The 24,747-nt window shown below is 41.9% G+C and overlaps 2 protein-coding genes across 4 annotated transcripts in view; both read left to right on the top strand.

Annotated features, from left to right (window-relative positions):
- Positions 1-24,747, top strand: part of NMS (neuromedin S) — a 74,133-nt gene continuing 49,386 nt past the window's right edge. For 2 of the 3 annotated variants that reach the window (XM_083174363.1, XM_083174364.1), the window contains exons 1-2: positions 22,458-23,244; positions 23,959-24,014. In XM_083174363.1, the coding sequence (XP_083030489.1) occupies positions 22,965-23,244; positions 23,959-24,014 (336 nt within the window). In that variant the 5' untranslated portion in view covers positions 22,458-22,964. Of the gene's footprint in view, positions 836-22,457; positions 23,245-23,958; positions 24,015-24,747 lie in introns of those variants that run through there. The other variant, XM_083174365.1, reaches the window with a different exon arrangement.
- LOC146059299 (uncharacterized) lies at positions 1,884-6,317 on the top strand. Its single transcript, XM_083171408.1, has 3 exons — positions 1,884-4,620; positions 4,707-4,824; positions 5,883-6,317. Exons 1-3 carry the CDS (start codon positions 4,136-4,138, stop codon positions 6,315-6,317), a joined length of 1,038 nt encoding a protein of 345 aa, XP_083027534.1. The 5' UTR covers positions 1,884-4,135.

Here is a 24,747-nt window from a genome sequence, read left to right on the forward strand (position 1 = left end):
TATAGAATGTACAGGTGAAACAGTCAACGACTTTGTGTCGACAGGTCGTGAGGTCGACATGGTTTTTTTTTACTGTTTTTTTACCGGACATGTGCCGACAGGCGGCATTTCATACCCTACCATCCACTAGGGCGTGGTGGGAGAATAAAATTGTGTGCCGAGCGCAGCGAGGAACCGTGCCCGAAGCATTGCGAGTGAAGCTAGCCATGCGAGGGGCTGCGGTTCACTTCCAACTGTGTCCAGGTCGACAATGTCGACAGTCGGGTCAAAAAACAGTGAAAAAACCCATGTCGACCTCGCGACACAAAGTCATGTACACTGTTTCACCTGTACATTCTATATGTTGGTATTTTGACCTTGTCGGGATTTTAAATGTCGGGATTTTGTCCTTGTCGGGATTTTAAATGTTGGGATTTTGTCCTTGTCGGTATTATGACACATTCGGGATTTTAACCGTCGGGATTTCATACCGAATCTTGACAAACTGCATTGTTCTCTATTCATGCATTAGCACTGGTCCTTTATCTCTTTCCATTATATATATATGAACACTTGTGTCATTTGTGATGTTGTACTTCCACCCAAACTGCCAGCATCAGCGGAGTACAGTAGAGGAGGCCAAAATGTGTTTCCTCTAGCAACTTCATTGGGAGTACAGTATATGCCAATGCTGTATAATCTCAGGTAATGACATTTCTATACAATTTTGTTTTGTATAATTTTATAGTTTGAGGTCATTAGGTTAACAGGTCATTACGTCAACAGTGAAAATGTCGACACATGACAAAGTTCAACATGCTTTCACATTTGCACCGACTGGGAAAATCATTTTATGGTGAGTGAATTACGTATGGGTGTGCAACAGGATACAGGATAGCGATATTTGAGCAATTTACTTACTGAGTTTTCACTCTGTACTTGCAGTCATCTGCAAATTTGCAGATAAGCGATCAGGTCTGAATCAGGCACTTATATATTGTAGTAATTTGTTGGTCTGGGTATCAGATATAATTGGTCTGGGTATCAGATATAATTATACTCCCACCAAAATATGCTGTCAATGGTGCGCTTGATTATATAAAGTATGTGGGATCATTTTGGAGGGTGCCCTGGAGCATGTAAGTGGCATTGCCAATAGTTTTTACTTGATTAGCATTCAATTTAATAAAGTTCTTAAATATGACCTATTGTGTACAGAGATATATTTTTTTCACTCCTATCAAAACACCTTTTAATTAATTTGAAACAACACAAAGAGCAAAATGTAATAGACTGCGAGATGAAGACTTCTGGATTTCCTGCAAGTATGCACATCATTTTAAATCAGCAATAATTTACAAGGCAAAACCAGATCAGTCTTTGTAAATGATGTCTGCTTTAAAATACCGGCAGGCCCTTAAAGCAGTAATACATGGTTCTGCGATTTAGATCGATGTTGAACTAGATGTTTATACTTTATAAACTGCTCACAAAGCTAACCCAAATGATAAGTCAATGTCTTGTATTTAATAGAAGTTCAGCGTAATCTTAGCAAACTGAACCAAATATTTTACCTTTTTGGGAATCGCGCTGGAAGAGTTCTGGCAATGAAGTTAAGGGGCAAGAGGGCTAAAGAGAAAACCTGTATGATTTACTCAAACTGGTTTGAAAATCTGTGACCCAAACAAAATATCCAACGTTTTTGTGACATACTACTATAAACTTTATAATCTAAAAGATGACCCTTTTATATGTCAGTCTAACTCTTTTGCTATTGGAACATTTTTGGGTAAACTTAAGACCCATACACAATAGACGACTTTGAGCTGAAAGCCGCTCAAAACAGCAAGGTTGAGCGGCTTTCAGCTCAAAGCTGCCCAGTGTGTACAGGACGGCTATGAGCGGTGATGCGCGCTCCCACATCATTTCCGGGAAAGCCGCTCATCTGCTGGTATTACCAGCAGATGAGCGGCTTTGAGGATGGCTTTGCATAGCACTGCACTATGCAAAGCCGCCCGCCCCCCGCTGACCATGGCAGGCTGGGGGAAAGGCGCTCAGTGTGTAAGGACCTTTAGTCTTTCTTTGAACTCTCCAAAAACCTATATGTCTCTTAACGAACCTTGGACACTAGCTGAGGTGCATAAGGGAATAGATTATTTACCTATTTACCTAAAGATAAAACTAAGGGCCATGACAGTTACCCCCCCAAATTTCTATAAAACCCTAAAAACACAATTGTCTCCAGTGCACCTTGCAGTGCTTAATGAGGCTTTGGCATTTTGAAGCTTTCCGGCTAAAATGTTAAAATCTCGACTTAAATGTTCCCAAACCGGGGAAACCTCAGGCTTTGGTTCAAAATTTTAGACCCATCGCTCTTCTTATTCATATTTGAAATTTTATTTGAAATTGATTCCTAACCATATTTGTCCACTTCTCCGCTCACTCATCAACCCATGTCAGGTTGGTTTTGTCCTGAACAGGCATGCTCCAAAAAACACGTGCAGGGTGATTAACATTATCGAATACTGAAATAGCATTTGACAGGCTACATTGGGGGTTTATGAAGGCAACTGTGAAAAAATTTGGCTTCATCAGTAGGATATTACACTCTGTATTGGCACTTTACTCCTCACCCTCTGCTAGGGACTTCATGAATGGTTGTAGCTCCTCAGGATTGTTGCTCTTTATTGGTACCCATCAAGGTTGCCCCCTCTTATCTTTGCTTTAGTGGTTAAGCCTTTGGCTAAATACATTAGGATTCATGATTCATCAAAAGTCCAACTCTCAGTGGTTTATGATACAAACTTACTCTCTTTGCAGACGATAGTTTGCTTTTGTCTATTAGATGCTGAAAATTCGCTCCCTTCTCAACGTGCTACAGAAGTATTCTGAAGTTTCTTTCTGTAAAGTAAACATTAATAAAACAGAGGCCTTCCCTCTAAATATTCCCCCCAACGTAGTTTCTAGACTTAAATAATCTTTTAATTATTCATGGCAGTCCCGCTCATTGAAATATATAGGGATTAATTTGACTAGTAAGAAGCATTTAATTCAATGTCATTTTGGTCCCTTGCTGAAGGCCTTTGTGGGGCTGACTGGAAACTGGATGATGCACAATGTTTCCTGGCTGGGCAGACTTGCTGAGGCAAAAATGGTACTTTTGCCAAAATGAATGTATTTATTTTGTGCCATCCCGGTATTTCCCTCTAACTATGTACTTAACAAATGTAATCAAGTTCTGACCAGATATATTTAAAGAGGTTTGAAACTAAAATTGCTAAAAATACCTATACTTCCAAAGTCTGACAAAGGTGTCACTTACCCAGACATTGAAAAATACTGTTTGGCTTGTTTATTGAGTCCGGCTAGGGATTTGTTTGCCCTCAATGACCCTACACTGTGGGTTGTTTTAGAAGGTTGCTACTCCCATCCGATACCTCTTTCTGATTTACTCTGGTTGCCACCACCTGCCACTCTGAAAATTTCAACCTTATGTAAATCAATTAAAGCTACATTATGCTGCTTTCAGACCGCAAAACTGGCTTTGTCCAGGTAATGTTAAACGTTTTAAAAAACGGGTCTGCAAGCTAAACCCCCTTTCAGACCGCAGCTCTTAAACGGTATATTACCTTTGAAAAGCCGTTTTTTTTACATATAATCCCATTTAAGATTCGTTTTTTGTCCCTAGGTTTTATCCCGTTTAAGCCCATAGAAGATCATTGCATGTAATTTCAAATGGACTTTTTTACCCACAATCTCTCTGGCCCACACTTATGATGTTTGTAGAGCATAAAAGGAGGGGGAGGGGACTGCTCTGAACAGTACAGCAGCAACAATGGTGGCCAGTGAAGTGTCCACAGACTTTATGCTTTTGTCAGCTCTCCTGCTCCTGGATCTAGCATGTGAAAGGTTAATAAATGTGCTTACATTCTGCCACTTTCTGTCCCTCTTTATAATGCATAGGAGAAGAATGCACTTCTTGGCTGAGAGTCAGAGAAGTGTGACTAATTTCTGGCAGGAAAGTCGTCGCTCTCAGCGCCAATACCAGCGCCGGAGGAGGGTTTTTGTTTTTGAGATGACAAACACCATTCTGGCCCTTAACATGTCTACGCAGCGTTGATTGTGGTCCAGAGAGCGTGAGAGTGGAGTTGTCTTCATGCGGAGTATGGTAAACTTTTGTGATGTTCAGTGGAAGGCGCACTTCCGGATGTCCCGTGCCACATTCATGTATCTATTAGACATATTGACGCCAGCGCTCACTCGTGCAACTACCAATTATCGACGACCCATTGAGCCAATGAGGAGGCTTGCAATAGCATTGTGGTGGTACGCGACTCCTGGCGAATACCGGTCAATTGCTTCCCTGTTTGGAGTGGGAGTATCTTCAGTATGCACTATAGTGCACGAAGTCACACGTGCATTGCTGGACAAACTGTATACGACGCTGATTCGTCTACCGCAAGGGACACGGTTGGATCAGACCATTGCTGGATTTGTAATGCGTGGATATCCGCAGTGTGCGGGAGCGATTGATGGGTCCCACATCCCCATAATTGCACCCCATGAGAGTCATGCGGATTACCATAACCGTAAGGGATGGCATTCCATCATCTTGCAAGCTGTGGTTGATCACAAGTATTGGTATGAATGCTTTTATTCCTATTGTTTAATGCAAGTGTAACATTTCAGACTTGTGTTTTTGACATTTCTCATATTTTTCATTTCAGCTTCACTGATGTATTCATTGGGTGGCCTGGCCGTTCCCACGATGCCCGAGTGCTAGCAAACTCAGATCTTTACCGATTAGCAGAGGAACAGAAAGTTGGATGGCTGTTCCCTAGAGAGGTATGTATAACAATAATATAACTATAACATTTTTACATGTTTTTGAATCATGCGTGTTCTGTTCCATTCTAATATTTAAAAGACAATATTGTGAATATATCTTCCATTATATACTGCTTCTGTTCTTTCCTGTATATGAGTGTCATTGTATAGACGTCCATTCGGTCTACTACGTCGACATGAGGAAAGGTTGCCATGTGCATTTTTCTATTTTTAAACCAAAATGTTGAGACACGCATGCACTCATTGCAAAGTCGTTCCCTTTACTCCCCATGCTTTGTGATCTGATCCTTCCTATCCTCGCCACAACAATCCCAATCACACCTCAGTGGCTGTTAGGGCATGAAATGCCACCTGGCAGCACATGATATTTTATAAATCCGTGACAAATAATGTCGACCTTATGACTGTCGAGCAAGTGCATTTCCATCTAAAGCATGTGTTGCCCTTATGGACTGTGCATCTGGGGCCATGTAGAGTTTGAAGTATGTTGGCCTTGTACTGTCATCCTAATGTATGTCGGCGGAAAATTATGTGTCGACTCAATTAACATATAACAGTGGCATCATCCGTATTGACATAGTATGATATGTGACCTAACACAGATTAGGCAATATTCCATAGAAAGCACCAGAGGTGGGCTTCACAACAGTTCACATAAGCCGCACCACTAGCCATTATGAAATGACTCACCATCATGTAATTTTACTACCATATTTGATTTTTTAACTGTGCTGAATCCATGTCTCCATACCTGTACACCACCATTGTCCCATACTCATGCCACAGCATGGTACCCAATTATTTGTATGAGCCCTTCTGATATGCCGTGAAACTCAAATGGCAACATGGCACGTTAAAGCTGTTGTGCTCCCCCTTCCATTATCCATTTTTTCCAAGGCCCAATTTCAGTTCCCAACTAACCATTTTGGCAACTGGTATACCGAATTATACTTAATATTGTTTTACTCCAAGCCAATACAGGTATACATTTGATGTGCATATACCATATTTTGTTTGTTAGTTATTTAACTTTTTTTTCTTTTTTTTTACAATAGAAATCGAAATTTGTGGATGGGGTTGAAATACCAGTACACCTCATAGGAGATGCAGCCTACCCCTTACGCAAATGGCTTATGAAAGGATACACCCAACAAGTTGTACTTAGTCCGGAGCAAGTCAATTTTACTCACACCCTAAGTTCTGCAAGAATGGTAGTGGAGAATGGATTTGGACGTTTAAAAGGTCGTTGGCGGTGTCTTCTAAAGAGGAATGATGTAGACCTCGAATTTATGCCACAAATTTTAGTGGCTTGTTGCATACTACATAACCTGTGCGAGCTAAAGTGTGAGGACTTTTTACCTGAGTGGGCCGTTACTGAATCCGAAATGTATCCTGCACCTGTTTGCGAAACATACATGGGTGAGCATTCTGGGAGTGCTGAGCAGATCAGGGCTGCAATGGTGTCCAACCTTTCCTCCCTGCTTCATTAAAAAATGTTGTGTTTTGAATCTTGTTACTCAAAGTTTTCTTCTCAAATAAACCAGTTTAATGTTTATGTGAATTTCCTTTTTTAGATGTAAGACACAACTCACTTGTAACGTTCAAATGTTTTATGGTTCAAACGCAAACCAAGAATTTTTTTTTTATTTTTTTTAAACATTACACAAACACATCAGCATCTTATTTGATAACGAGGATATCACAAATATCCAAAAACAATGTGGTATAAAAACAAAAAACACTCTAATGATATCACACAAACATTCCAAAACAATGTTTTCGAAAAACATAAAACACTGCAAGGCAAAACATGTTGCATTGTTGGTGGCAGCACGGATGGTGTAATGGTTAGCATTACTGCCTCACAGCGCTGAGGTCATGGGTTCGATCCCCACCATGGCTCTAACTGTGCGGAGTTTGTATATTCTCCCCGTGCTTGCGTGGGTTTACTCAGGGTACTCCGGTTTCCTCCCACAATCCAAAAATATACAGATAGGTTAATTGGCTTCCAACAAAAATTAACCCTAGAATGTCTGCATGAGCGTGTACATGTGGTAGGGAATATAGATTGTAAGCTCCACTGGGGCAGGGACTGATGTGAATGTTCAAATATTCTCTCTGTACAGCGCTGCGTAATATGTATGCGCTATATAAGAAACTGTTAATAAATAATAATAAATAAATTATCTGAACTCATTTTAAAACAGTGAAGCTAGGGGCATCTTGACTTAAGGGGCTTGAAGAACTAGAGATATTTTGGGGAGGATGCACGCTTTCAGGTGGTGGGCAGGTGAGGGTTTGCTGAGGTTGTGTAGGTGGATTATTGGCACTCTCGGGTTGAGTATACAGCGGTTGGCGTGCAGGACCCTGGTTGTAATGGGAAGAGTAAGGTTGGAAGGAGGGTGGACGGGTATGATCTGAAACAGAGGGATATGCATATTGTGGGTACTGTTGGGGGGCAATTGCGGGTGGACGCTCATGTGTTAGCAATCTGTCAATCAAAGTCATTTGAAATTCCTTCATATCTCTTTGATGGGCAAATAGAAATTCCTGCATCTCCCTTTGCCTTTGTAATTGCATTTGGTCAAAGGTGTGAATGAATTCTCGGGTATCTTGATTAAGACGCACAAAGAAATCATTATGCATATCCTGCTGGGCCTGTATGAAGCGGTCCAGTCTTGCATCCTCTCTAGCAGACATGGCTGCATCCAATTGCTCGAGCTTTTCAGTGAGGACTGTAGTCATGATGCGAGCCGCTTGCTCCGTCTTATTCGGTCTGCGTCTCCTTTGCGGCACATTATATACTGTGGGGTTATAAAATGTTGTTAAAAAACTAATTTGGATTAATTTAATATTAACTATTTATACAGACAAGACACAAATATTAAAGAGCGCTTTGAGGAGTATTTTGGTACACGCATAGGAGGCTTGGTACGCAAGTATAGGGCAAACATGCAAACTCCACACACTTGGAGGCATGGAATGCAAGTATAGGGGAAACATGCAAACTCCACACACTTGGAGGCATGGAATGCAAGTATAGGGGAAACATGCAAACTCCACACACTTGGAGGCATGGAATGCAAATATAGGGGAAACATGCAAACTCCACACACTTGGACGCCTTGTTTGCAAATATAGGGGAAACATGCAAACTCCACACACTTGGAGGCATGGAATGCAAGTATAGGGGAAACATGCAAACTCCACACACTTGGAGGCATGGAATGCAAATATAGGGGAAACATGCAAACTCCACACACTTGGACGCCTTGTTTGCAAATATAGGGGAAACATGCAAACTCCACACACTTGGAGGCATGGAATGCAAGTATAGGGGAAACATGCAAACTCCACACACTTGGAGGCATGGAATGCAAATATAGGGGAAACATGCAAACTCCACACACTTGGAGGCATGGAATGCAAATATAAGGGAAACATGCAAACTCCACACACTTGGAGGCATGGAATGCAAGTATAGGGGAAACATGCAAACTCCACACACTTGGAGGCATGGAATGCAAGTATAGGGGAAACATGCAAACTCCACACACTTGGAGGCATGGAATGCAAGTATAGGGGAAACATGCAAACTCCACACACTTGGAGGCATGGAATGCAAATATAGGGGAAACATGCAAACTCCACACACTTGGACGCCTTGTTTGCAAATATAGGGGAAACATGCAAACTCCACACACTTGGAGGCATGGAATGCAAGTATAGGGGAAACATGCAAACTCCACACACTTGGAGGCATGGAATGCAAATATAGGGGAAACATGCAAACTCCACACACTTGGACGCCTTGTTTGCAAATATAGGGGAAACATGCAAACTCCACACACTTGGAGGCATGGAATGCAAGTATAGGGGAAACATGCAAACTCCACACACTTGGAGGCATGGAATGCAAATATAGGGGAAACATGCAAACTCCACACACTTGGAGGCATGGAATGCAAATATAAGGGAAACATGCAAACTCCACACACTTGGAGGCATGGAATGCAAGTATAGGGGAAACATGCAAACTCCACACACTTGGAGGCATGGAATGCAAGTATAGGGGAAACATGCAAACTCCACACACTTGGAGGCATGGAATGCAAGTATAGGGGAAACATGCAAACTCCACACACTTGGAGGCATGGAATGCAAATATAGGGGAAACATGCAAACTCCACACACTTGGACGCCTTGTTTGCAAATATAGGGGAAACATGCAAACTCCACACACTTGGAGGCATGGAATGCAAGTATAGGGGAAACATGCAAACTCCACACACTTGGAGGCATGGAATGCAAATATAGGGGAAACATGCAAACTCCACACACTTGGACGCCTTGTTTGCAAATATAGGGGAAACATGCAAACTCCACACACTTGGAGGCATGGAATGCAAGTATAGGGGAAACATGCAAACTCCACACACTTGGAGGCATGGAATGCAAATATAGGGGAAACATGCAAACTCCACACACTTGGAGGCATGGAATGCAAATATAAGGGAAACATGCAAACTCCACACACTTGGAGGCATGGAATGCAAGTATAGGGGAAACATGCAAACTCCACACACTTGGAGGCCTTGTTGGCAAATATAGGGGAAACATGCAAACTCCACACACTTGGAGGCATGGAATGCAAGTATAGAGGAAACATGCAAACTCCACACACTTGGAGGCATAGTGCCAATGCCACCCATGACCTATGTGCTGTGATGCAGTATTATGCTAACCATTAAAAAAAAAAAAATTCCCTGTTTGCAAGTATGTAACAAACTGGTGTATACTTACTGTTTCCACGTAATGGAACGGTCGGAACTGGACCCATCTGGCTGGTCCCAGGCTGAGTGTTTCCACGTAACGGAACGGTCGGAACTGGACCCATCTGGCTGGTCCCAGGCTGGGTGTTTGCATGTAACGGAACGGTCGGAACTGGACCCATCTGGCTGGTCCCAGGATGACTGTTTTCAGCTTCCAGAGGTTGCGGCTGTGTAACAGCCTGGGTGTGGCCAATGACATCTTGCGTCTCTGGCTCTAGCATCGGAGTATCCGTGATGTCGTCATCAAACAGTGGTGGAGGGGATGTGCTGCACTGTGGTACTGGAACTGGAGAAGTAATGGCCAAATGTTCTTCAGCACAGGTGTTTTCTTCTGCAGCTGTTTGCTGGCGACATTCCGCCGCTCCGAGACTGGAGCAGAGAGCCAGTGGAGCGGCAAGGGCTGAATGCCCAAAAACACTTCTGCACTGTTCTAAACTCCCAGTCCCTGCGTGCTGCCCCACTGCGGGTACGGTTGTGGTCATTGACCTCGTGGAATTTGCGCTTGAGTGTTTTCAACTTGTTAATGATTTGCGATGTACTACGCACAAAACCTGCAGCTGACAACATCTGGGATATATTTTTATAGATGACAGCATCCTTAACAGTGCCTGTCATCTGCATAGATATTTCCTCTTCACCCCTTATTCTAAGGAGCTCCCTCACCTCCTCCTTAGACCAATTGGTTGTCATTATTGCAAGTTAAAACTGTGCAAAAAACGGAGTCACACTGCAGATGCTTACAATGTGTGCAGGAAAAGTCTATTTCCTGGTTCTGGGCTTCCTGCACAGTTAAACAGCCAATCACAGTGAAGGACCATTGATTTCACTGTAAATACCGTTTCTGAGCCGATTTTTGCGCTAAAATACCGGTTCAGAAACGGGTAGGACCCTGCATTTTAACCGGTTAGAAAAAACGGCATTTTCTAACCGGTTAAGTGGTCCTGCACCTTTCAGACCGCACACATTACCGTTTTAAAACGGTAAAAAAACGGCAATATACCGTTTATAAAGTGCGGTCTGAAAGGGGCATAAGTTGATTGGCATAAATTGGTGGTATCCTCAGACAATATGTTTTTTCCATTCCCTTTTTTATCTTTAAAATCGCTAATGTCCCTAATCCCTAATTTAGTACTAGATAACTGGATTAAATAATGGGCAAACATCTTTAGTGGATTTGTATGTTGGAGATGTTCTATTGTCCTTTTCACAACTGCGGGAGTCATTCAGTATTCAGAAACTCCAATCATATCCACTCCCTATAAAAAAAAAAAAAAAAAAAAAAAGTTTTTCCAGCCTTTGTGACTAGGTTGGATGCCTCTTCCCATAGGGGGGAATTTCACGGTGGTACCAAGTCTTAATATTGGTTAGTAAGAAATGCAATCTAAGGTCCCAAATTTTGTGGGACACTATCTTTTGTTTTTGCTTTAACCTCTTGAGTGGTATGCCGGAAATTTTCCGGGCTCAGCTGCGCTGCTGCAGCGGGCTGTCCCGGAAAATGTCCAGGCATACCACAAATATGAAATAGGTGTGCGCCAGTAGTGTCCAGGTGTGCACCACTGGCGCACCACCTCTTGAGCCCCCCCAGTTGCATCCCCCAGCCCCCCCAATCACCTGTGCTCCGGCAATCATACGCCAGAGCTGTTCTAACCCCTGCCACTCCCCCAGCCTGTAGCCACCAGTCATTATGTAGCAGTGACGTAGGCGGCAGGCTCGGGGATGTTTGAGGCAGCTCGGGGGGACTACGGAGCACTCAGGAGCCCGAGTCCTCCCGAGCCACCGCGAAACATCCCCGAGCCTGCCACATGTGTGATGACTGACAGGCGGCAGGGGAGCTCCGGCATAGTATGCCGGAGCGAAGGTGAGGGGGGAGGAGCTGCTAATGATCTGTGGTGGGTTTTGCTGGGGCAGGAAAAACCTGTCCTGCCCCAGTAGGTTTGTCCTGCCCCAGCAAAACCAACCACTGAAGGGGTTAAAATCTCTCGGCATGCCAAATGTTTTGTAAACTTGGAAATAGGGCCTACTTCACTCTTAGGTTACATACAATCTGGCCATCAGCTTTTGACTCTTGCTGGAGAAACTGCGGTCATAAATGTGATATCTTTCATATATTCTGGGCTTGCCCTCTTCGACTACCTCTCTGGAAAGAAGTCTTCCAAACCCACAGGCAAACGCAGGATTTTCAGAAGGGGGTTTCCAGAGGTGCGGAGCAAAGTACGGAGATGGACACTTAGGTGACCCAGTATATGTTTTGATGTCCCGCGGGTGGTAGGGGGTATTATATCAACCGCTCAGCATGTAGGGCCTGGATCAGTAATTTCCACTAATTACCCCTTTACTGCACAGATGGTGGGAGATGAGGTGGGAGAAGGGGGCATTGGGCTGAATGAAGGGGCCCTGATACATAACTTCCAGGGTGGTAGGGGATGTTAAATATGCAGAGGAGGGGTGTATAGTGGAGTGGGCTTTTTATTCATAATTTTCTGGTGGGAGGACAACTTGCTTGACTGCAGATATCTCCAGTTTCCGGAAATAGATTTCTTAGATTTTAATGGAATTAAAAACTAGAGAATCCCACCTACCAAATGGTGTTGGGGACGAGGGGATCAGAGTTCAGGAGGCAGAGGAAAATGGACACAGGATTTTGAAAAAAATCTTTTTAAAAATTGTTTGAAATAAAGATTAAAAGATTTTAACGTGTCTATTAATTTCTGTCCTTTTGGAGTGCATCCGCAGAGCAAATCTTTCTCTTACACCCCCCCCCCCCCCTCTACTCTGCATGACATTTGCCTGGATGGCACCCCCGCCAGAATAAATAAGGCGGCACCCTGAGAACCCCCTACAAAAAGTCAATATATAGGGGTAATCTATTTGTGTGCGGAAAACCCATATTCCCCTCTCCCCATTTCCCTAGTATCTAAGGCAGAGCAATCTGCCAAGGAGTATATAAAACTACATACCAGGTGTGTGGAGCTGGAGCAGTAACCAGCTGATTGAAGGCTGATATCTCTGGTTCTGGGAACAGTAGAGACAAGCTTCTAGTGTCCTTCAAAGGGAGAGAGTCACAGATTTTGGAATATATCCTTCGAAAAAATCTACGTCAGACAGAACCTGAAATATCTGACTGGGAACAGCAATTAACAGGCTTGGATGGGGACCACTGCTTTGAAGTCAGATATCTCCGGTTCCCAAGGTCCGATTTTAAAAATTCTTGTACTCTCAGAAAGAGGGGACCCTCAGCTTTCAGACAATGGCCCTTAGATTCCTGGGGGGGGGGGGGTTCTGGGTACTCGGAAACCCCCCCTGCTACTGAAACCATCCACTTTGACACAATTATATCAGTTTCATTCATACCCTGGTCATCTATCAGTAGGTGATAAATACCTAATGGGTCACAGTCTTAATGCCACCAAAGCCGCTATTGCCAAATTATGGAAATCAGACAAGATGCCCTCTATGACTATTCGCAAAAAGATCCATAACCACTTTATTTTCAAAATCGCAGAGGCCAAATATTCCGCATCCTCTACTTCAATACATATAAAATTATTTGGTTAGTCGCTATATAGGGAAAAGTTGGGTCTTTCAAATATATATAGCACTTCTATAGACCTTTCTGTGTTATACTCTGTAAATTTCATTATTTCTCTTTTACAGATATGTTAGTTTTTTGCATGTAATATATTGGTTGTATAATTTATTGTCATTTTGGTCATTTGTCAGTTGGTCTTTTTCTGGTTTACTGTAACTTCAATAACTTTGAACTTATTCCTGGCACTCCTCTGTTCTCCCCTTATTCTTGTTTTTTGTAACCCTTGCTTTTTTTCTGTACTAAAAAATCTATTTTTCACTAAAAATGTAATGTTTTAAAAAAAATGGCCAGACTCGCAGGAAATCATGAACAGCCTGCATCTCTCAGTATATTACATTCTGTCCAAAGTATTATAACACTCAAAATCCACTGAAGAGAGTTGGGGTAATTTTGTTTATACATTTAAGAGCCACAAATACATATTTGGTAGCTAACTGAGGAATATACCTATAAATAGAGCCGCAATGCCACCCACACACGGTGCGACCATCGCACAGCACTTTAAGTACAGATGTAGCCGCAACAGCCAGCTCCCGCCAGGGGGCACGCGTGCACGAGACACTCGCGCGCCCTATGACAATGGAGCTGCCGTCCGCTGGTCCCCATCACCGCCCTGACCCCCCCATCCCTGCCCGTCTCCGCCGTGATACTGGGACGTGCGTGCGCGTGAGATGCACACACGTCCCAGTCCCCGTCCGCCGGCACTCGCCAGAGGGGAGGATCTGGCGGGTGCCGGCATTGAAAGACAGCAACTTTATCTGTATGTGCGGCCCATGCTTTTTTAACTAGATTGCATGGCATGCCTTTTGAACTAGATTCCATGCAATCTAGTTCAAAACCCAGGAGTTTATCGCTCTATGTATGGGTGGCATAAGAGAGAAAATTTGGAAGAAATAAGATACAGTAAAAAGAATTTGAGTTTAAAACAGATCTATAGTTATTTATTATTATTATTATTAATAATAATAATAATAATAATATAATGCAGTTATAGAACATATTTTACATTGATAACACGACATGGCTTTGTTTTGTTATGTTATAGTATCCCACATCCTATACATAAGCATACAATGTTGTATTCTGTGAGTATATCCAGACCATAATTCTATAATTTAAGAACCATTATTCACTATCATGTGTCAAATCCTTTCTATTCTTTCTCTGGGACTGCTAGCAGGGATTTCATCTGTAAGGTCAAATTAAATCTTGAACAAATTGGAATGGCACTGGTAAATATATTGGTAATGTTCTTTGCAATGACACCTAGGGGCATAAATCTCACAGGAGAAAGACCAATTGTAGCAAATAATAAGATAAATGATTTGGAGGTGGTGTGAAACTGGAGTAAAGGGAGTTAAAAATGAATCAGACCACAATCTCTTTTATCTGTTTACATCCTCTGGTTTTATAGTTTGATAAGTTCAGTACTAAATGTATTTCATCAGAATAGACAATATATCTTATGCAAATGATTCGGCTGCTAATTTGTAATGGCCAGCGATCATGGAAACGCATCATTATTCTTTCCTGGATGGCAGCTTCACTTGTGCTGGTTCGAAGCTGAAAAATCACAGCTTCATAGGCATGTGTGTACATATTTGAATCATATACCATAGGTCAATACTCGACTATAACTGCGTTACGAAACTAACAAAAAGCTCAATTAAATGGCGTTATCTGATTAAGGAATGACTAATTAGTCTAGTTCACTTATCTGGTGATGATCCAAACTGCAGACCGTCAGCGGCTCCCATGGTGTCACGTATTAAAACTCTAATTAAATATGTAACAGAATTGTGTTATAGGTGCATATAATTTTCTTGATTTTCGATTTTCAGTTGCTACACATACCTTTACACCTGCAGCAGTCTCCCATGCACTCCAAAGCCTATAGAGGAATAGAGGAAGTGAGAAAAGCAAGCAAGTGGAAAAGCACATGTAACGCACAACTTATCAATCACTTGCATTATACTCAGGGGCATAACTAGACCTGTCTGGGCCCCTCAGCACTCTTCCAGAATGAGGGGGGGGGGATGTTGGGGTCAAAATAGTAGGTGGGGAGGGATATGACACAGCAGAAGGCAAGACCAGATATAATGCAGACTGGGTAAGCTTAAGCAGAGGTTTTAGGTTACGCGTGGGGAAGGGGATGCTGGTGGGGGGAGTAAGCATACTTACTGTCAGAATTCCGTCCATTGGGATGCTGGCATTGGCATCCTGACTACCGGCATCCCCACACGGGATGACTAGATGGGGGGGACACTGGGCTGCGGATTGCTGGCTAGATGGAGGGACACTGGGCTGGGGACGGCTGGCTAGATAGGAGGGCATTGGGCTGAGGATGGTTGGTTAAATGGGGGCACTGGGCTAGGGATGGGGGATGGCAGCACTGACCTGTCAATTGCTTGTCAGGGTCATGCACATTAGCTTCTGCTGCTGCTTGAAAAATCACGATCTGCACTGGAGCCGGCGCTGGGGAGGGATGGAGAGAGGAGCCTCCAAGTCCTGTCCCTCCTCCTCCCACTGGGTCTTATCATGACAGGCGCCGGGGGAATGAGGGGGGAGCTACCAAGCTCTGTTCTCCTCCTGTTCACAATCTGCAGCGGACTCGAGAGGGGGGAGCTGCAAAACCTCTCCGCTGGGACTCACAATCAACGCCGGCTCCATCGGAGGTTGGTGTAATCTGTGTAATTGAAAACCTTCAACAGGGTGTAGTGGATCATCTGCTGGGCCTTGGGCTCTCCCAAGCCACCGGGTCCCATAGCAGCTGCATCCCCTGCACTGTCTATAGTTATGCCACTGATTATAGTGTCCTAATGAACTGATACTGTTCCTATGTCATTTACATATGGTGCTGTGATGGATTTGTGATACATGTCATATCTCTTTCATACTGCTATCCCAGGTTCCACCTGGGATTCTGCACATGGGTCAGCTGAGACCCCTTTCAGAATGGCAGCACAACCTGGCTTATATTGGCAGGGACAGCAGGATTTCCCAGTTTTAAGCATATACTGTAACAGCAGTTGAATATGAATATGGGCGTTTGCATGAAAATGCTGGGCATTCCCATGCAAATAGCCCAGTGATGCGGGTGTGGGAGGTGGGAAGCTGACGTCAGCGGATGTCAGCTGCCCGTCTGCTCCCCGCTCACAGATCAGAAACACCATAGATTTGTCTCAGATCTGCGAGTGCTGGAGAAATCATTCGAAGATCGCGACCATCCAATGATTTTCCCCCCGCACCCAAGGCTGCAAATGGATGATTATGCAAATCATCCATTGGCAGTCATACATGGGGATCGCGGCGTCTGGGGGACTCAGACTCAACCAGAATAAGGGCCAATATATACACATACACAAACATACATATTAGTTACCAGCTCGTCAAAATAATGCAACAACATAACGTCAGCGCCAGCGGCTATGTGCACCCAACCAGATCAACAGATGAAGTGCTCCTGTGTGCAAAACACGTGAATTCACTCCAAAGAAGTGAGGCGCCTCTTATTACATATGATATATATAATATCATTACAGGCATACTGTACATTGTGCATGAGGCACAGTATCTCACACTATGGTCCAGATGTATCAAGCTTGACATGTTATAAAATCGAGAGTGATAAACAGCCAGCCAATCAGCTCCTAACCACCATGGTACAGACTGGGTTTGAAAAATGACAGGAAAGAATTGATTGGCTGGTTGTTTATTACTTTCCACTTAATAACTTTTTGAAGCTTGATACATCTTCCTCTATGTGAGTCAATCAATGATTTCAATTCTATAGACTCATACTCAGTATTAAATGAAATATATGAGCTGCATATATGTATTATCCAGGGCTGGATTAAGTCTTCAGGTGGCCCTGGGTACTTATGACAAGGTTGCACACACCCCATACTCTGGGCCTCCCCCTTTTGTCAGCTCTACCCCGAAGAGTCTTCTTTAAAACTCCGGAATTAAATCAAATTGGGAAAAAAAGTGATGTATCTAGAGGCCAGACAGGAAATTTGTTTGGCAATTAAATTGCTATTCTTCCCCTCTCCAAGCTTTTGTTACTCTTTCTGAGATGTTCTGTCAAAACAAGGTCAAGTCGTTTATCTTTACCAATAGCTTCTTTCAATCCAGGCCCAGCAGTGAGGTGGCGGGCTGCAGATGGGGGACTCAGCAGTAACAGTGAGGAGGCAGCATGTGGGTGGTAGAAAAAGCAATGAGTACTGAGACCCCTGTGCTCTTATGATAGCTAATGTGTCATCTCATCAATGTGCGGCAAAAAACATAGATTGACACTTCCCAGGCACTGCCCATCAGGGATTGGTGTCAATCCAGACAGATTTCCTGATTTCTAGACTGTCCAGGATAATCCTAGAATTAAGTAATGTACTGTACAGTACTTACAAATATATAAGAGAATATAAAATACTATAATCGCACTGTATAGAAAATGCTTCAGTTTCTTTGTCAAGGTGGACTGCCTTTAGTTGCTTGATTACAGTTGTCAAAGTGGAATTGCCTTTGTAATTAGACAATTGGTTAACTAGCACAAGTTCTATTAAGGTGCATACACACGGAATGGTTTGGCATACAAATATGGGCATTCCCGATCGATCAGATCGAGCAATCGTTCACATTGTTCTATGTTTATGGACGATATCAATGCCGATGCATGCAGAAAGATCATAAACCAATCTTTTGCAATGTGTATGCACGATTTGGTAAAAGCTGATTGACTGGCTCGAACCCCCCACCATCCTTAACCCTTTGAGGTTCGCACCAAAAAAAAAGTTTACTATAAACGGATTTCTCAACCGTTTGGTAGAGGCCTATATCTCAAAAACTGTGGGGTCTCATTTTAAAAACTATTGATTGTTGTTGGTTGTTGTTAATATTATCCTCAGTGAATAAAAAATGCAAAGACATTTTTTTTCCTTTGCTTTTTTTGTGGTGCGGACCTCAAAGGGTTAAAGATGGATCGTTCATGTGTAAGCGTTTGTACAATCGTTCATTATTTGACAACAAAACATGTATCTAGGAAATCGTTAACGAAATTGGATCTGTTCGAAAATTGTTCCATGTGTATGCACCTTAAGTGTTGAAATGTTTCTGTATCTTTAATTGTTGTCACATTTATATGATCTTGAAGCACTCTAGATGTTTGAGGAGACCTTGAAAATAGATTGTGCAGTAGCATCTAGGATCTTGTTCTATGTTGCGGGCTAATGCTTTATTATGCTAAAAATGAATGCTTTCTGAAGTTTGAAACCCACCTTAAGGTTTCTTATGACTGTCTACACTACTTTGTTTTTACTCTTGATACTTGTGTGCTAGATGCTATTTAACATCTTAAAGATCTTCATCAGATAGTGGGTCACAGCGGCATTATAGCAAGTGTGTAATATCAGATAGCTTTAATTCTCTAAAATGTACTTTCCTGTCTATGTTAACAATGCCTTCTGTGTACAGCACTGTGACCACTTTATGCTCAAAGTATGCACCCATTCAGGCCACAACTTTCGCCACACATCATAGCTGTATTTTATCCCAGTATCTGCTAATGGTTTTTACTGCATTCGTTCCTAAACTGTGTGAGTGTTGGAGCATTTAGAGGTTATGTTCCATGGAATTTGTTATTTAACTTATAGTCCGTAAACGTTCCATATCAACCGTAAGTGTTGATCTTGTTCTAGTATTTGTGCTGTACTGTAGTTGTCATTTTAATTGGCTGCACAACTGATTCTATTAGGCCTAATACTGTGGCTATACATCAATGCCGGCATTACCACCCTGATGATGAAAAACGCAGGTCCGCAAAATGCTGTGGCCACATCATGCTGTCACTTACCAGACAAGATGCTTCACAAATTCTAATATAACTTAAAGTAACACTCTTTTTCTCATTATTGCTATTGCCTATCCAATATGTATTCTTTGGCGACACTTAGAAGCTGAGGGGTACATATAGCTGCATTGGAAGAAGCCTCAATTAGGAGCATGTTTTAATTTCAACCCTTATGAATTGAGGTTATTAATGGGAGACTTCACATCCACACTGCTCTATAAAGCCTACCCCATTTGTGCCACCCCTGTATATCTGCCCCTCCCCTTTAGAATGTAAGTTCCCTCGAGCAGAGCCCTCTTCCCTCACATGCTTTCCTTTGTTACGTAAATCATCTTTGATGGCACCAAATCCTGCACTTTTCAGCCACGCTGATACTTATTTCAGTGTCACTTCAGCCATATTTATGTACTCTGCACTGTCACTGATTTGCTTATTCATTATGTACTCTGTAATTGGGCGCTGCAGATCTCTTGCGGCGCCATATAAATAAAGGATAATAATAATAAAAAACAGAGAATGCTATAGAGTAGTACTGTATAGTATCAGTGTATAGATGCCACATCTTCTGTATGTATTTTGGATGTGCAGGTTGGGCTGCATGTTGAGTATATGCATGTCCCAGTGGCGTAACTACTTATTATGCGCCCCCCCCCCCCCCCCCCCCCCCGCCGCGAAAAAAAATTTCGCCCCCCACTCCCCCTCCCCTCGGCCCCCCCCCCATGCCCATACCTGCCCACCCGCTGCTGTGTGCGGTACCTGCCTGCCGTGCCGTCATGGTCCCGTCTCTCCCAGCGCTGGCTCCTGCTGCTAATAATGTGACTCTTAGAAAATGGCTGCCCCCATACCACAGACAGAAAACTGTCTGCAGTATGGGGGCAGCCATTTTCTAAGTGTCCGTTTTCATTATAGAAGCAGGAGCCAGCGCTGGGAGAGATGGAACTGTGACGGCACGGCAGGCAGGTACCGCAGACAGCAGCGGGTAACTATAGCCCCGCAGAACCCGGCGCCCAAACTTTCTCTGCGCCTCCCCGCCACCACGGGGGCTGCGGAGCTATAGTTACGCCACTGGCATGTCCAATCTAAGCATATCAGTGAATATTTTCAGTGAATAACAGCGATATGGAATGGAATAAAAACAGCTTTATAGCAAATAAATCTTTGTAAAATTGTGAGACTGCGTTACAGTATATGCAGAGACTAATGTATTTCTAAGATCAACCATGTTTTAAACTGATTAAAAAGTGATTGTTTTGAGAGTTTACATAATATAATAAAGTATGTACTTTGTGATTGTATACATTTCATGCATATAGGGCAATCAATCCATAATTTGTACACTCTACATACTTGTTTGTTTTCACTAGATAAATTGCTGTAGCAGAGTATTATACCTCAACTTCCTTGGCTGGTAATTACTCACATACAGACTGTGTCATGATTCATTTTATGGTATCCCTAAGGTGCTCACCTCACAGAATCAACACATTTCACATCTAAAGCGTCTGCTCGGATCTGGAAAAAATTTCTGAAATTATGAAGGCTAAAAAAAGGCTATTATAGTAAATGGAACTAATGCAAAAAATGCTTTGAGTCTACATAGTTAGACAGATAGGGCCCCAAACACAGCACACAATGGGCCTGAGTCAGGCCTGAGTCAGCAAGGCTCACTAAGCAGCAGTTGTTCGCTGATTAACAAGCCCTGAAACGCCACCTGGCCAAACGTCTGCTCCCCCCTGCCGCCGCTGAATCCCTGCAGCCGAAAGGGGAGAGAAATAATTTGATGGGCTCTGACCTTTTATTTCCTTCAGTGTCTGCTGAAGAGGGTTACTTGACGGGCCCTGTCTGATCAGTGATCAATCACCCCCAATACGGGCAGAGCACGACAAAACCTATTTTCTCTTTGTTTGACAGGGCAGCTTTTGCATTCTCTGCAACTGCAATTACAGTACAGTTACACCACTGCAGGGGAGCAGGTGTTGCTGCAGAAAGCAGTGGCTGCCCCTTCTGTGGTGAGTATTTCTGGGGCAGGACAAACCTGCCCTAGCAGGTTTGTCCTGCCCCAGGAAAACCCACCACTCAAGAGGTTAAGGGTCCACTTAAGGGGGTCTGTTTATTGTGTTGTATTCAGTGCCGTCGAGAGGAGGGGAGCGGGTACATTTTAACCGGGCCCGGGTCTGTAGGAGGTCCCCGTGTCCCGTGACAAAGACCGGGCAGTAGGAGTAGAGAGCCGGGCTGTCGCAGCAGCACAGCCTCTTTCCCCCGCTCAGCACACACTGCTCAGTGCCATGTGCTGAGAGGGGGGGAGAGGCAGCCCACACCCCCTGCAATTTGTTTTACAGGGATGTGACCACGCTTTCCCATTAGCCCTGCCCATGTCATTTAACCACACCCATTTTAACAGGGTCCATCAGCGCATTCAGAGGCCCTGGTTGTCTTCAGAAAATCATAAGCTTTCCAACGACATATCACAATGCATGAAAACAACAGAAATAGCATTGAGTAGTCTCATTAAACTCATATTCCAACTTAGATTGTCCCTTAGGATGATAAGGTAGTGTGTAAACTATGAAGACGAATAGATAAAGCATTTTAGAGTTATCGTGGAATATCCATACACACCCACACACACACACACACACACACACAGAATTCAATTATACTTATGTAGATAGTTTTTGTGTCATATTTATTATACATGTTTAATGGTAAATCACCCAAACATTTAGATATCTTTAAAATGTAAGTATCCCCTGAAAGTTTGACAGTGGTTTCACAGCAGATATCAAAGACATTTCTTTGTCGCAAGCCATTGTAGTAAATGAGATACATATTTTATCAGGAGTGGGATTGTTTGGATCCTTCCCCATTAACAGCCACTGGTGCATGTGATGTCTAATTACCACACATACAGTACATACTGTAGTAAGCCTGCAGCATAAAGTAAAGTTATCCATGGTGCAATCACTTTAGTTTATACATTGCTGGAAAGGGCTCCTATCAGAGCATTTGTCCCTGGATGTGATTATGAATACATGTGAGAAGAAATGAAGTTAATGTTGTATATTTCATCAAATGCACTATTATCTCCATTCCCCATAGTGTGTGTATTTACATAGAGATAGATAGATAGATAGATAGATAGATAGATAGATAGATAGATAGATAGATAGATAGATAGATAGGTAAATCCAGCTAACCCTGAGGGGGTGCCACTCAGCGATAAGGGGCACCAAAATGAACTTATATCTTGGCCTCACTCACCCAAAAAACCTGCTACCAATTAAAACATTGCAGATAATTAATTTACCAACAATCTAGAATTTTTATGTGTTCTAATACCCTAATGGATATATATTAACAATCCTAATAAATAAAACATTAAGACAAAAACACTGATTTCTCTGTAGGCTTTGCTATTGCATACTGACATACTCTATGGGTTAAAAGTAATAAAACTGATGCTTGTTGTTTTGTAAGCAAAATGTTCAAATGACACCATGAATCTAGCTTCTGACAAGCCTTTGATGATGGGGCACTGGCAATAACACACTTCTTCTCTACCAGATCATCTAATATTAGCTTCTTGTAAACTAGTTGTCATTTTTGATCTCTCAGAACAAGGATCAGCAAATGTCATAAAATGGTAATTGTTAATAAACTCCATGGGAAGCAAAAAAGCTATTATATTTCCACGAGCACGTGTAGTGATATCACATAGTGTTCATCAGCAGCATTTCCTATCCACTAAAAGTCAATGTTAGTTATAAGATTCCCTATTGTGCAATAATATGGAGCCCTACTTACTCAATCCTTACCTAATCAGACAGAATTGATTTGGGGGGGGCAGTGCCTCATAAATAAGAGCTTCAGCATGACACTAGAAGACAAAGCAGGATCCTACCAGGTGCTGATTGCTTGCACTCCTATGGGATACAGTGTCACATTTAAAAAGCTAGAACTGCACTGTGGACAAGCCAGACACGGACTTGCAGATCTAACCTTTAAAAGTACCTGGGAGATGCTGAAATCTGGAAAACACAAAGAAAGCATGTCCCCTACAGAGAGAAAGAGAATTAAGTCTGTAAAACACTATCCTCCACTACCACTGTTGTTTGCAATCTGCTGTCTGAGTGCCCTTCACCTTTCCTCAGGTAAGAAACAAAATACGAATCATGCATTGTTTAAATGCCATAGAGTATGCATACTTTTAAGTCTGTTATGTCATTTAAAATACTATAAGTATAAACTTTGATGACCATGTTTGAATTATTGTGCACCAGTGGTTATCATACTCTATTGCCAGTGAGCTATCCGTGGTGCTAAAAGAATTGCATCTAGAAATGCATTAATCACAAAATGAGAACTATTGTTATGTAGCTTATTATTTAATGTAAAGTAATTACAATGTCATTTCACAGCGTGCTAAGGATTACATTTGAACAACGGATAATTAAAAGGGATTATTTGAAGAATGAGGACAAAGCATTAGTGTATTATATCTTATAATAGTTAATATTTCATTTTTATTGTTTTCTGAATTCCGTTTGCTATTACAGTTCTCTTTGTGTGCCTCCATGCCCCTTTGTACCCTTACCCCATTATTCTGTACCCTGTTCCCTATGTTTTCAACAAATAATTTGGTCATATGAAGGACTATTGTCAGAGATTAGAAAAATACCATTATTTGTATTACAGTAGTAAAGAATCACAATGGCTTTTATCAGTTCTATTTGTTTTAGAAATATACGCAGTTTTAGATGAGGTTAAGTATTTGGTTGATGTAAAATTAATGTACAGTTTGCAGTGCTTAATTGAAGCACCATGCTGTATGTGCTATTAAACTGTTTTTACTGTTTTTATCGCAGGATTCCCTCAGTCAATACCACAATATATGGATGGATTGGATATTCCAGAAAATGAGGTATATTTGATTTTTTTTATACATAATGGAGTCTGTTATATGGCATGCACTCCAAACAAATATCTCATAAAAAAATGAATTAATTATTAACAGAAAACAGCTTACTGAAAATGCTAGGATATTGGCAAAGCAGAAAAAAGCAATGAAAATAATTCAGAAATTCAAGGAAATGTAGTGTAATTTCTTTCTCAAGTAATTTAATTGTCCATTTTTATAACTTGTCCTTTTTTTATTGTATATGTATTATAATATTTGTATGGTGTATGCAGATATTATACTTTTATTGTATTCTTTTTGTCAATGCTTCAATAAAAAAAGAGGATTCAAAATAATAATAATAATAATAATAATAATAATAATCATTGTTCTACTGGAAGTGTCCAATAACACGAATCAGAAGTGAGCAGTTATTACTGACACATATAAATTAAATATAAAAACTGTTACATTGTCATTTTGATTGCAATTAATAAATTCAGGGTCAGATTGATATATAACAGACAATTTTGATGTTTTATTTAAAAAATAGTCTGATGGTTATGATTAAAAAGGAGTGGCTTGAAATTGAATCAGTAAATCTTGCTTCGTTAGGATCTGAAAACAATAAGGTAAACTTAATAATCTTGGATTAATTATGTTTTGAATCACATATACCAAGTCAATTTGGAGCTGCATTTCTCTGTTTATATTTAATAATATTAACAGTTTTAGAAGTGATTCACTTTTAATATTT

Source organism: Crinia signifera, chromosome 2, assembly GCF_055691185.1.
Source record: "Crinia signifera chromosome 2, ASM5569118v1, whole genome shotgun sequence".
NCBI classification, from domain to species: domain Eukaryota; kingdom Metazoa; phylum Chordata; class Amphibia; order Anura; family Myobatrachidae; genus Crinia; species Crinia signifera.